Below are 14,966 nucleotides of genomic sequence, written 5' to 3'. Positions count from 1 at the left end.
ACACAACGAGTAAATGGGAGAAGTGAAACTGGAACTCATGTCTTACTACTGCAGGCCCTGTGTTTTTTTCCTTTTTTTCTTTTTGTTTTTTACTATTACTGTATCACAGTTACTTTGGCTGGCACACCCTGTGTTTTCTAACAATGATTTCCGTGTTTGATCTTTCCAGGTTTTGAAAATTTCTTGACAAATGAATAAGAAAATAATCCATTAAAAATATTTTTTCTAGAGCATATATTATTTATTGATTGTTTTAATTTGGAGGGATGTGCCTGATTCTCAAAGATCTTGATAATGATCTTATAACAGAGCTATTAGCAATGTTTACTTATTGTAAAGCAATCCCCAACTAAGCCAGGATGGTTGTTGGAAGTACACACCTATGTCGAACCCTAAAAGGGGATTTATTTAGACTTTGTGTTGCCCAAATTTTCTTCTGATGAATAGAGCTTCTTTACTGTACCCTCATCCCATGACAGAGGATTTCAGCCAAAAACTTCCAGTCCCAAAGTTCCTTAAGACATTTATGCTACTATGCAAATGTCAGTACTCATTGGACTTGTATCACTGGGGTGGAGTTTAGTGGGGTGGCTTGCATATAAAAATTATTCTGAGAAAGTGTCAAAAATTACTCTCATTATTGCTTGTAATTCCTGGATGCTTGAGACTAAGTTACATGGAGATTAGAATCAGATCTGGCTCAGAAGTGCTACCTCTGGTGTTGTTGCCGTGGTAATCAAAGGCCAAGGAACAGAGATCCAGGGAAACGATAGTCTTTGCTGCCATCATGAGCTAGGATCTGCCACCAGACCTTCCCTGGATGAGGTGCTTCACTGAGAAATGGCTTCTGCTGTGTCCTGTTGTATGGTTCCATACTCTCGGTCCCCAGCCTCCAAGTGACACTTTTCATTAGGAACCTCAGCTGCCTGGGTCTTTGATCCATTCCCTTCACTTTCGTTGTCACTTTTCTGTTTTGGAGAGAAATAAGGAAATGTTTAACTGTACAAACAAAGACCTCTGAACTCCCCCTCTTGTATATAATGCCCATGTAAGAAGCTTCTACTTTAAGCGATCTCAGGCTTCACACCCAACTACCTTCTTCTACAACACAGCTCATGGCATCCTAACTTCACAGGAGTGAGGCAAATATGAAGAAGTGGCCTGGGGCAAGGAGAACAAGAAAAATAAGTCAGTCTGACTATGGGAGCTTGGTGAAACTATAGTGGATGATGACCAGGTGGGAAAAATACTTTTCTATACTGGCCTAAAGTTGGAGCAATCAATATTCCCATCTCAGGCCCCTTGTCTCCCCCAGAGTGTCACATACCTTGTTTTGTATCCTATAGTACTCATTTAACACATACTGATATTTGGGTTGAGTAAAACCAAAGAAGACAGCAAATCTTCCACCAAGGAATTCACATGCTAAAAGAAAGAACAAGCACTTGCATAAACTGAATTATTAACTAAAGCTTCACATCAGTTGAGATGCCCAGAGTTTAAACTACTCTGCAAATGACCTATTACTGTACCTAACTTCAAGGCCGACAAAACATTTCAATTGCCTTGGCCTCTCAAAGATTCTAGGATTCAAAGGAAATTTGTCAAATCTTCTATCTTTATATGGGATTATATATAAACTATTTTTTTCCAGATGTATATATCAGGAGAGATTTTCAATATACTTTCATAACAGGTATTTTCACATCTGAGCAATCAGAACAGGTACTGCTCATTATCCCCATGCATACCAGCTAAACATCCGCTCCAAGTATATTTCAAATTAAACCCAAACTCAATCCAGTGTTACCAAGACCACATCAGGAATTCTTCCATGCATCCAGACAGACTTCTCAGAAGACGTTTAAGGCCTTCCTTGTCTGCCTTCAGTAGCAAGGTGGCCTGCAGGCTCAGCACTGGGATCGTTAGAGTCAGGGATAAAGGCGTAGCATGATTAATGAGTGGTTTCCTAAAGATGTCTCCTAGAAAAGTTTTCCTTTACAATTACAGGATTTCTGACAGCCTTCTCTTACCCCCCAATTACAGGACTTTCTGATTCCTCTGACTCATTCTACCTCTTGGGATATTGCTCATATAGGGCATCAAAATGATGCTATTTTAAAATATGTCTTATCTTTTCATGAATATGCTATCTCTTTGTCCTGTTTATTTGCTGCAGTGCCTAGTACATGTGTAGAAGATAGGCTTTTTTTAATATTAAAATAAATCTTAGGAAGCTTTCCTGTTTACAACCTACTAGAATTTTAAATTGAAAAAGTTAATTACTAGTATCATCTGGGTTCTAGCTCCATTCAGACAAAATCTCTGTGTAGAGAGACCACAGCACTGACTGCTAGCATCTTTATGCCTCCACTACAATCTTGAAGCCCCAGTCAGGAGCATTTTACCACTGCAGTTCTGTTCGGAACTTACAAGGAAGCTAGGCTCACCATGCATCCTATCCCTGCAATCTTAAATCAAAACCCAACATGCAAATCACTCTTCTTCTCCATACTCTCAATCCCATATTGAGTTTTGCTTCTTTTACGCAACCTAATCTTCTCTGATTCCCTCCCTCTAAAACATATCTTTTCAAACCCTTTTGCCTTAACCTAAGTGTAAAGAGCTCTCTGGAAGACAGCATTTTTTTTTTTTTTTTTTTTTTTTTTTTCTGTTAACATATTATGGTCAGAGTAGGGTTAGTATTCACTGGGATTTTCAATGTAACTTCCAAATCACTAACCCTCTGCACTTGTATAAAAGCGCTTATTTCTTGAAGGTTCATATCATCTGCCTAAATCACCCCATCTTTACTTTTTACTGTAATCTAAAGACTCCCTGGTCACTTTCATGGTCCTCAAGCTAGCCTTAGCCAGTCACACCTCCATAGCTCTCTTAAGGTGCCTTCTCCATATGTCAGCATGCCCGAGTCTTCCAGGTCAGAGTCCCTATGCACTTCCTACCCTGGCAATTGTGACAACAAATTATAATTGCGAGCATGTTTGCTGGTCTATACGATTCACTGAATATTGAGCCCCTTGAAAGCAGAGACCGTCATTCATCTTTGTGTCACAGGGTCCAGCACAGTGCTGAGCATATAGTAGACACTTACTAATGTTTTTTAAATGAATGAATGAAGATCAGTTTCTAAGAGCCATTAATACAACTTCTATTTTCTCAGACTTTTAAAGTAGTTTGTCTTCCTATCATATTCACAAGATGTGCAAGTTAGAAGGAAATGAGTAATTAGATGTCAACTATGTCTTAAAAAATTAGTGAAAGTCAAGCAAAATAAGATTTGGTATTTTAGTTATTATAAATATTCACTTAGCCCATTCATTATGCCCCTAGGAGGGATCAATAAAGTTCATGCTTATAATAAAGCAGTTATGTTTAGGGAAGTTAGAAACTTAGAACTGTGTCATACAAGAATAATTGTTTTTTAACGTGGAAGTTTATTTAGGTGAAGAGTCAACCCAGGGAGGACTGATTATTGCCCTCAAATATGGGAAAGTTTGTCCTATGAAAGACGCATCTAGACCAGTTTTGTATGGTTCTAAGAAAGGTAAGTAGGAACTTTAGAAGTAGATAACATTTGGGCCAAGATAAGAATTTCCTGATGAGAGTTGGTAAAAGATGAAGGGTCTGCCTGAGGATGCAAGGTTCTGTGCCTTTGGGAATGAAAGCTTAGCCCAGATCTCACTTATTCAGGATGCGATGGAGTGGCTTACACAATTGGAAGTCCCACATAACTCTGAGGGCCTATCGATATATATATATATTTGTTTAGGATAGAAAAAACATAACCTTAGCAGTACTTACTAGAAAATGAGGTGCTTGCTATCCGTCCTGCCCAAAATCGCAGGTAGGCTCCCCAGGAAAGTTTAGACTGAAAAAAGGAGAAATCGAGATAGAGTAATTAATAAGAAGAATGGTGACTGCAGATTTGTTTTAATGTAGAGATTTCAAAATGCTCTACGTAATATGTTCTATTTTCTCTGTCACAGATGAAGAGACTAAGATGATTAAAACTATAAGTTGCCTACACATGGATCTAGAAAGCAAAAAAGGAGACCAAGGACTTAGCTTAAAGCTATTCTTTCTATACACCTTATCTGGCTCAATCTCTCATTCATTCACCGCCTCCCTCACCATGTTCCCTAATATTGATATACTAAGCTTACAGGGTCAAGTGTTGAATTTGTGCTCTGTTCCTCTTTTTCCTCTTCCTCCTCCTCCTCTGTGCTATATTCTTCCATGATGTCTCCGTCAACAAAATGGATGATCCTTTTAGGAGTAGTCTTTTTGGAAGGTACACTCTTCTCTAGGTCTAACTGCTGGAAACCGTCTATCTCCATAACAAAACAAAACAACTAGAAAATTAAAAACAGGGCGCCTTAGGGCAAGTTACCCAGAGCTGAGAGTTATCTAGTTATTTTCAATGGATAGTAAAGACAGAATTCAGAGGTAATCACAGTTGTGACCTCATCAATTCTTCAAATCCAAAAAAGGATTGTTCTGTTGTGTACCAAAATGGAAGAGATTTGATAAGTAGTGAAAATGTGAACTTTCAGTCTTCAAACAAAAGTGTCAATAGGATTTTCTTACCTTTTGTTAACGTTAAAACCCATAATTGCTGGAAGGAAGGGGTCACTGCCCTGCAGAAGTTTCTTGATTATTTCAATAAATATTGAGAAGCAATGTAGGAAATGGTTAAGAGTACAGACTTCACACGGACAGGAGAAAACATGTGCAAAGTATATATTTGGTAAAGGACTTATTTTCAGAACATGTAAAGAACGATTACAATTCAATAGGTAAAAGGCAAATAACTCAATTAAAATATGGGCAAAATATTTGACTAGAGATTTAACAAAGATATATAGACGACGAATGTCATTAGTCATTTGGGAAATGCAAATTAAAATCGTAGTGAGATATCACAACATACCCACTGTAATGGCTAATTTTTTTTTTGTTTTTTGAAGCAGACTTTCACTCTTGTTACCCAGGCTGGAGTGCAATGGCATGATCTCGGCTCACTGCAACCTCTGCCTCCTGAGTTCAAGCGATTCTCCTGCCTCAGCCTCCTGAGTAGCTGGGATTACAGGCACTCACCACCATGCCTGGATAATTTTTTGTATTTTTAGTAGAGATAGGGTTTCACCATGTTGGTCAGGCGGTCTCAAACTCCTGATGTCAAATAATCCACCCATCTCGGCCTTCCAAAGTGCTGGGATTACAAGCATGAGCCACCGTGCCTGGCCTAAATTTTTCTGGGGGAGGTGCAGAGACAGAGTCTTGCTCTGTCGCCCAGGCTAGAGTGCAGTGGTGCAATCATGGCTCACTGCAGCCTTGACCTCCCGGGCTTTAGCGATCTTCCTGCCTCAACCTTTTGAGTAGCTGGGACCACAGGTGTGTGCCACCAAGCCTGGCTAATTAAAAAAAAATTTTTTTTTTATAGAGATGGGGTCTCACTATGTTACCCAGGCTGCTCTGGAACTCCGGAGCTCTAAAGGTCCTCCCATCTTGGCCTCCCAAAGTGCTGAGATTACAGATGTGAGCCACTATGCCTGGGCTGTTAAAAGTTAAACATAAAATCTTGTAATTTCACATCTAGATATTTATCCAAGAGAAACGAAAACATATGTCTCCCTAAAGATTTGTATGGTAATATTCGTAGCAGTTTTATTTGTGAACGCCCCAAACTGGAGTCAACTCAATGTCCATCAACTGATGATGGATAAACAAAATGTGGTCCACATATTTAATGGAATGCTCCTCACCAATTAAAAGTAATAAACAGTGAATATTTGCAACACTGTAAGTGACTCTCAAATGTATTATGCTAAGCAAAAGAAGCCAGACACTGCATAGTATATAATTCCATGTATGTAGAAATTTAGAAAAGGCAAAATTATAGTAGAAAACAGATCACTGTTTGCTAGAGGAGAGTGGGTAAGGAGTTCAGATTAACTATAAAGTGACAGAGGGAGCTTTTTGGGGTGATGGAAATGTTCTAATAGATATCATGATCATAATGTTGGTTACTTGACTGTATAATGTGTCAAAATGATTCAAATTCTACACTTAAAATTAGTTCATTTTATTGTATTTAAGGTATATCTTAATAAAGTTGGAAAGCTTTGGAGACAGACTTCCTGGATTTAAAATCCCGTTATATAATATCCCAGTGTCTTGGTTTTCTCATCTATAAAATAATAGTATGAAATGATACAGTGGCAACCTTATAAAATTGTTATGAAGAGTAAATGAGTAAAGATACATAAAGAAGTTAGAACAATTCTTAGCAAATGGTAACTGGTTAATAAAAGCTGGCTATTATTAAGTACCTATAATTTACTTAGCAGTGTATATGTCAGGCAGTATTCCAGTGTTGTAAGCATACGTACACATGTATTATTGCTTTTTTTTTTTTTCTTTTGAAACGAAGTTTCACTCTTGTTGCCCAGGCTGGAGAGCAATGGCATGGTCTCTGCTCACTGCAACCTCTGCCTTCCAGGTTCAAGTGATTCTCCTGCCTCAGTTTCCTGAATAGGTGGGACTACAGGCACCCACCACCACCCCTGGCTAATTTTTTGTATATTTAGTAGAGACAGGGTTTCACCATGTTGGCCAGGCTGATCTCAAACTCCTGACCTCAGGTGACCCACCCGCCTCGGCCTCCTAAAGTGCTGGGATTACAGGCATGAGCCACTATGCCTGGCCTCGTATTGTTTTAATTAATATTTAAGATATTTTAAGATTATATCAACAAATACGGCTGAACTGATGTAGAATAATTCTTCCTATTCCAAACACGCAGAAATGCTGGATGAAATTAAATGAAAACGTTAAATCATAAGTACACCAAGGAAGTAGAAAAAAGAGATAGCCCTAGGGATAGAGATGAGAGAGAGAGAGGGGCAGGGGGTTGAAAGCGAGTCAGCCAGTCTAGATGTCAGAATAAGAGAAAGAACAAAACTATAAGTATGAGCTGAAGCCAAGATGGTTGCTGGGGGGTTCGGAACCAGATATAGGCCTTGGGGCTGGAGTTTTAATACCCATAGAGAGAGGAGAGTCCAAATCTCAGATCCCATGAGTGTGGAGAGCTGAAATGAAGTCACCTGCATAAAACTAAGATAATAAAATACTATCTTATCTATAAAATATGGACAGGAAAATCTATCCCCTGGCTTGCAAAAGTAGCAAAGTATTTGCTATCTCCCAGCAACAAGGGTAGAAATAGTCACCTAAAAAAATTGGAAACCCCTGCCAGTACCACATGCTGGTGTGTGGCCCAAATTCATAGTCCTCATATGCTGTGAAAACCTAAGATAAAGCTGAGTGAACTAAAGGCAGTGTAATCCACTGAACTGTGTCAGACGCCAAGTACAAAGTCATCTTGGAGGAATAATTCAACAAGACACAGTATACTTAATCTCCACTAAAAACAATTCCTGGCTGGGCACGGTGGCTCACGCCTGTAATCCCAGCACTTTGGGAGGGCAAGGCGGGCGGATCGCATGAGGTCACGAGTTCCAGACCAGCCTGGCCAACATGGTGAAACCCCAGCTCCACAAAAAATAAAAAATTAGCCAGGCATGGTGGCAGGAGCCTATAATTCCAGCTAATCAGGAGGCTGAGGCACTAGAATTGCTTGATTCCAGGAGGCGGAGGTTGCAGTGAGCCGAGATCATGCCATTGCACTCCAGCCTGGGTGACAGAGTGCGACTCTGTGTCAAAAAACAAAAACAAAACAAAACAAAACCCCAACAAATGCCTGCTGAGGATGTGCTTATTGTAAAAACTTACAAACTACATGAGGAAACTAAGCATCTGGAGGAAGGTTCAGCTGATGAGAAAACTGGGAGAGTCCTCACCTGAGAATTAGGAATGATAGGAACAGGAAGCTTTAAAATTGGTGTGCTTAATATTAGGTTGGTGCAAAAGGAATTCCATTTTTTGCCATTAAAAGTCATACAAAACCCACAATTACTTTTGCACCAACCTAATATATTCAAAAACATAAAAGAGGCAAAATATAAAATCCCAAAAGAAGGCTGACTTGAAAAAAGTCAGAAAAACTGCAGAAAAAAATTGCAGAAAAAAAATATCATCACACAGTGGTAAGTTGGATATTGATTAAGCATACGAAAAAATCTAAGAAAAGCTCTCACAATATAGTATAATTTATGTTGGAGTGTGGGGTGAGAGAAAAAGAGATATATATTTAATGTGAAAGAAATGTTAGGTGATAAAAATAATAGATGAGAAAGTTCAGTACGTCTAATAGGAGTTTCAGAAGTGAATACAGGCTGGGTGCTGTGGCTCACACCTATAATCCCAGCACTTTCAGAGGTTGAGGTAAGAGGCTCACTTGAGGCCATGAGTTTGAGACCAGTGTGGGCAACATTGTGAGACCTTGTCTTTACGAAAGAAAGAGAGAGAGAGAAAGAGAGAGACAGAGAGAGAGAGAGAGGGAGAGAGAGGAAGGAAGGAAGGAAGGAAGGAAGGAAGGAAGGAAGGAAGGAAGGAAGGAAGGAAGGAAGGAAGGAGGGAGGGAGGGAGGGAGGGAGGGAGGGAGGGAGGGAGGGAGGGGAGTGAGGGAGGGAAGAAAGAGAAAGAGTTGAGCAAGGTGGTGCATGCCGGTTGTTCCAGCTGCTTGGGAGACTGAGGTGAGAGATTTGCTTGAGTCTGGGAGTTTGAGGTGAGGTTGCAGTGAGCAGCGATTGTGCCACTGCATTCTAGCCTGGGAGAGAGAGAAGATGCCATCTCAAAAAAAAAAAAAAAAGAGTTCAATATCCAGCTAAACAATAAGTGGGAGTAACGTAATGATACATTCAGACCTACAAAAACTGAGCATTAACCATTCCGGCATTTTTATCGAAAGATTAATAATAGGAAATTCTATGTCAAGAAGAAGAAAACTAAACCCAGAGGTAAGAAAAAGTAAGATGTCCCAGGCATGGTGGCTCATGCCTATCATCCCAGCACTTTGGGAGGGCAAGGCTGGGCCGGGAGTTCAATATCATCCTGGCCAACATGGTGAAAACCCGTCTGTACTAAAAAAAACACAAAAATATTAGCTGGACTTGGGAGCATGCGCCTGTAGTCCCAGATAATCAGGAGTCTGAGGTGGGAGGATCGCTTGAACCCAGGAGGCGGAGGTTGCAGTGAGTTGAGATTGCACCACTGCACTCCAGCCTGGGTGACAGAGCAAGACTCTGTCTCAAAAAAAAAAAAAGTAAGATGCAATAAATATAAGTAAAAAATTAGTAAACAGGATAACAAACCCAGGCGCGGTGGCTCACGCCTGTAATCCCAGCACTGTGGGAGGCCGAGGCGGGTGGATCAAGAGGCCAGGAGATGGAGACCATCCTGGCTAACACAGTGAAACCCCATCTCTACTGAAAATACAGAAAATTAGCCACGCGTGGTGGCGGGTGCCTGTAGTCCCAGCTACTCGGGAGGCTGAGGCAGGAGAATCGCTTGAACCCAGGAGGCGGAGCTTGCAGTGAGCCGGGATGGTGCCACTGCCCTCTAGCCTGGGTGACAGAGCGAGACTCCGTCTCAAAAATAAAACAAAAAACAAAAACACTATTTTGGTGGGGACAGTATAAGGACAAAACAGTATTAAGTATTAGATAATAACAAAAAATGTAAGTTGACTTCTAAGTATTGTTTTGGGATAGGCTGGATAAGATATGTTGTTAAGTATGCATATTAACAATTGAAAGGTAAATAGACAAATAATGGAATCAGAATGTATAGTTTCAAAGCCAGCAGAAGAAAATAAAAAAAGAAAAGAAACACTCTGAAAGAAGGCAAGAAAGAAGAAACAGTAAAGAAAAATCATGATTAAAAGAAACACTAAATAAAATATTAGCATTAATTCCAAGTAAGTCAATAATCATAATAAATGCAAATGGATTGTCAGCCATCCATTAAAATGAAGACTATCAGATCGAATTTTAAAAATATTTTACAGGCAATGCAAACATGATTGAATACACACACATACATATTCATACATGCATATGCTTATATATATATACAAATAAATCACCAAATCTTATTGCTACAATGCTGAGTTTAATGCCTTTGTCAAAGGTCAGAGTTGCAAAAGATCTGCCAAAGGTTACATCTGTCATCCACAGCAAGATGATGTGATATCTGCCCTGTTTGGGGACCTCTGAATGGTACACGTGGTTTCCCCTGAGTATCATAACCATATGATACATATGGTGTATCATAGAAAAACCTCAGTAAGAAGTAGGAAGAGGTATTATCATTTAGTTTCTGATGCTGAAGAGCAGCAAAAAATACCCATTTTAATTTGGTATGTAAGATCAACAATACGTTAAGCATAACACTATTGCACAAATAAATACTATCAGTGCCGTAAGAAACAAACCACGTTCTGCAACAAACAAAAGAAAACATTTTCAAAAAGTAACTTACGTGATTCCTCTGTATTTTTCATTAATTAGTGATGTTGAAAGTAGTACAAATTTTGATGTTATAAATTGTTCAATAGATGATAAAGAGTTAAGGGTTCTGTAGGCTGAGGCCATACAGTGCGTTTGGATATGCTGACGTGGAAGTGTTCTCTTGCGTGTCTTACAGGGTGGAACATGTTTGAGTTGTGGGAAGGTCAATATTTACACATCCAATATTAGCTAAGCTCAGTGGTTCTCAAAATTATTTTGTTATGAGAATCATCTGGGGGTCTTTTAAATAATTTCAAAGACAGGCCACACCGCAGACCACTTAAATCACAATCTCTGTGGGTGGAACTCAGGCACTAGTAGTTTTTGAAGCTGTCAGGTCATCCCAATGTTCAGGCAAGTTTGGGGACCAGTGCCCTAAAGAGAGTGAGAAAAGAAGAAACTTTGAAACTGAAACAGAAAAGAGACTTGTGATTTAGGGATTCGGTGTATTGCAGAAAGCTTAAACATCAGGCTAGTTGTAAGACATCTTGTGTATTTTTTTTCCAAGAGGCTTTCTTGCTTTTGACTTTCTGAACACTTCTTCACCCTGCCCCAAGCTAAAAAACTTAAATAAGAAACATTTAAAAATAAGGCCTAATAGTCTCATTATAGTCAATTTACTCCTCTTAAGACTGTCCAAATTCATACATTTCCAAACAAATGAAACACACACACCCTCATCCCCTGTACACCTGGCTCGCCTCTATTATTAGCTTACAGACTGATGATATCTGTTGGCTCTCTGAAAATACCAGTCTTCGTTCTTCATGATTATGGTGTTGTGCATTAATAGCCATACACATCTTTAAGTTCAGAGGGCTCTTTGGGAGGTTGGAGGGGAGTGAGAGAGACTGTGAATGAGCACAAGAGTGAACACTAGCTAGCTCACAGCTGGTTTACTGAATGTTTTTCTGCCACCTAATGGGCATTTTAGAATATGCTATGCAAAATTCATCTTTGTAATCAGTGCATGTCACACAGAGGGGTCTCAATAGTGAATAGCTTGGAACTCAACTTATTTACAAAAACCTTGGGAGAACTGCTAGCTTCACACCTAGATGTGAATGTTTTGTAAGTGATCTTCTTTTGGCTTCAGTTTAATTTTTTTTTCTTTTTTTTGAGACACGGTCTTGCTTTTGCCCAGGCTGGAGTGCAGTGGTACAACTTCAACCTCCCACAGGTGTGTGCCACATGCCCAGCCTTTCTTTTCTTTTCTTTTCTTTTTTGGAGTTTTTGTAGAGATGAAGTCTTCCTATATTGTCCAGGCTGGTCTTGAACTTCTGGACTCGATCCTCCTCGATCCTCCTGCCTCAGCCTCCCAAAGTGCTGGGATTACAGGCATGAGCCACCGCACCTGGCTCAGTTTAATTCTTGGGAGCACTTCTACATTTTGTTTCTTAAAAACCCCAAATATAGATTATGAAGGATAGTTCCTAAGTATGTAATGTAATTAACAGGCCATATAATCTCTCCGACTTTTTAAATATTGTATTACCCCAGGGTTCAGTGATTGGACTTCTTTTCTATCTCCTTTCTTGATGTTCTCCTTTGGCCCTATGGTTTTCAATACTATCCACACACAGATGATTGTAACATTTATATTCTCCAGGTCAGACTTTTTCCCTGAATCTCATAGATCCAACTACCTGCTTGACATCTCTTCTTAGTTGTCTAATGGACATCTCAATCCTAATTTGTCTAAATCTTTGCTCACGCTGTCAGTGCAACTCTCCCTCCATTCCCCCAACATGCACATACTCACACATTTACCTCTACTCTTCTGGCAGCCTTCTCATCTCAATAAATGGCAACTTCCAGTTGATCAGGCCAACTACACTAAAGTCATTCTTGGCTCTTCTTTAATCACACCTCACATCAAATCTGCCAGGAAATTCTCTTGGATATTTCTGGAATCATACTTTTCATTACTCCACTGCCACCACCCCAGTCTATCACCTCTCACCCTTGCTATCGTCTCTCACCTAGTTATTGCAGCGGCCTCCTAATTGGCCCCCTCCAGTCTATGCTCAAAAAGGAGCCAGAATTGTTAAATCCTAAGTGAGATCATGTCATTTATTTGCTTAAAACTCTCTAGTGGGTTCCCGTCTCACCTAGAATGAAAGCCAAAGTCCTCACAATGGCCTAAAAGGCTGTATATCTAACCCTTATGAGTTTTCTGATGTCATCTTGTACTACTCTCCCTCCACTGACATCACTCGAACACACGGGTCTTCTTACTGCAATTCCTTGACCACACAGGTCCGCCTTCTCTCTCTGCAGAGAGCTCTGTGCTGGCTGCTCTATTAGTCTTTCTTTCCTTAGACTGTTTCCTTGCTCATTTCCAGTCTTTAACTCAAATGGAGACTATGCTGAGTTCCGCTTTCAAGGCAACCTCCCATTGCCTTCACCACCGCCTTCTGCATCTTACCTCCCGTTTCATTTTTTCTCCTTAGCACTTACCAACGCTGAACACTTCATATTCCACGTGTCTCTGTCTTCCCTTTCCTCCCTGTCCCACTCCTTGGCAGAAGGGGAGGGTTTTACCTGTTATGTTCACTGCTGTTATCTTCTGCCCCTACAATGCCTTACACATAGCTGGAACTCAGTATTTGCTTAACAAATGAATCATACATGTAGTTAATGTTAATGGGTGGCAGGAGGTATATAACAAATCGGAAAAATAAGAACAGACTTGTAACTGTCTTTCTTTCCTACTTTAGAAATAACTATCTTCATTTAAGATTTTTCTGATTACATCTATCTACGAATCATTTCATTTTAATTAGCTCCTTCACTGAAACACAGCATTGTAATCTGTACCAAGAAAATAACACACTAGTTCTACATCTTGGCATTTAGTTTCAATAAGTAAATATACTATTTTAAGTATATAACACTTAAACATTTTTCGAGAGTTCTTGGCCACTTTCATTGATCTAGAAAATGTTTTCAAATGGACTATGTTAAAATTCAGCTGAGAACTGACGTTGAGTCATCACACTGGAGCTAATGAGTGTTGCTTGCCCGGAGCTACTGGTCCCCCTTCCTGCTTCCACCTTTCCTTCTTCTTAGGTGGTTGAAAGGTCAAACCCCTGGTGAGAGGAGAGAGCCAAAGCCCACTGCGTGCCTCAGATGCAGTTTCACAGCACAGTATTCACTGACATTTCTCTAGGCCCCTTCGCCTGAGGGAACTGGCCTTCTCCAATCAGTGACTTGCAGTGTGTGTGTCAGGGGCAAGGGCAGAGTGAGGAAAAATGTGAAATAAGAAATCACTGCTGCTCCTTGAGAATTACAGAGCATTACCTGGAAGGATTTTTGTATCCTTATTTTCAGTATTAAACCACACACATGCACCCCACTGCCTGCATGCCTGTCCCACTGTGGTGTTTCTCAACATTTTTTACATCATGGCAGACAGAGAAAATTGTTTGGAATTCTGGAGGCGACCAGCCGGGGAGCTCCAGCCACCTTAAGTGCTGCCCAGCTAGCCACCCAGAAGGCCTCGAGACAAACTACTTGAGAAGCTCTGCATTAGAGAAGCAAATTCAAGTCTGACATCTCAGGGGAGTGCTCTGAAAGTGACTATATAAGCTTCTACCAACCTCAAGAAAATCACAGGCATTAGATACATTAAATTGCTGAAGTGATAGCTCCGGCTTTTTGGATATGCACAAATATAGTTTTCTGTTTTATAATTTGTCAACTCCCCTTCCAGATTAACTATTTTGATCCCTTTATTACTACAACATTCTTAAACAAAAATTTAAATTTTAAACAAATTATTCAAATGTCAAATAAAATCTTTAGATACAAACTTACGGTAACCCAAAGTGACATTCCAAGTTTATTTTACACACATTAAGATATAAGAAAGGCAGTATTTTCTAAAGCATGATTACTCTAATTCTAAAAGAATTCTGAATGTGGTTTTATTTCTACATGCATTTATACAACGCTAAAAGTGCTGCCTCAAGTTTGCAAGGAATAAAGTTTTCTACAGATTATTGTATAAAGATAATGATAAACTCTTTAGCTTAGCATACCATAGTACAAATACTGCATCATGTTGGATTTTACTAAGCATGAGACATAAACAGGCCAATCAAAATCCTTTGAGGTTAAGAAGTGATAGGTACCAATAAACGTAAGTAGAAACTGAACAAGTCAAGGAGTGTTGAATATTTAACGAACCCATGAAGCATATAACAATGGATGCAAATGTATCTGTCATTTTATTTTTTTTGAGGCAGGGCCTCACTCTGTCACCCAGGCTGGAGTGCAGTGGCATGACTGTGGTTCACTGCACGTGCCACCACACTCAGCGAATTTTTTATATTTTGCAGAGACAGGGTTTCACCACATTGTCCAGGCTGGTCTCAACTCCTGGGCTCAAGCAATCCTCCCGCCCCAGCCTCCTGAAGTGCTGGGATTATAGGCGTGAGCCACCATGCCTAGTTATCTGTCATTTTAAAA

The 14,966-nt window shown here is 39.9% G+C and overlaps 1 protein-coding gene across 1 annotated transcript; it reads right to left on the bottom strand.

Annotated features, from left to right (window-relative positions):
- Positions 1-303: 303 nt before the first annotated feature.
- FAM177B (family with sequence similarity 177 member B) lies at positions 304-10,605 on the bottom strand. Its single transcript, XM_010357119.2, has 5 exons — positions 10,465-10,605; positions 4,185-4,373; positions 3,823-3,889; positions 1,328-1,425; positions 304-968 (listed from the first exon to the last, which is right to left on the bottom strand). The coding sequence occupies exons 2-5, from the start codon at positions 4,356-4,358 to the stop codon at positions 831-833; spliced, it is 477 nt and encodes a 158-aa protein (XP_010355421.1). The 5' UTR covers positions 4,359-4,373; positions 10,465-10,605; the 3' UTR covers positions 304-830.
- Positions 10,606-14,966: the final 4,361 nt, after the last annotated feature.

The sequence above is a fragment of the Rhinopithecus roxellana genome, chromosome 8, assembly GCF_007565055.1.
Source record: "Rhinopithecus roxellana isolate Shanxi Qingling chromosome 8, ASM756505v1, whole genome shotgun sequence".
NCBI lineage: Eukaryota > Metazoa > Chordata > Mammalia > Primates > Cercopithecidae > Rhinopithecus > Rhinopithecus roxellana.
This window is presented reverse-complemented; position numbering and strand designations above follow the sequence as displayed.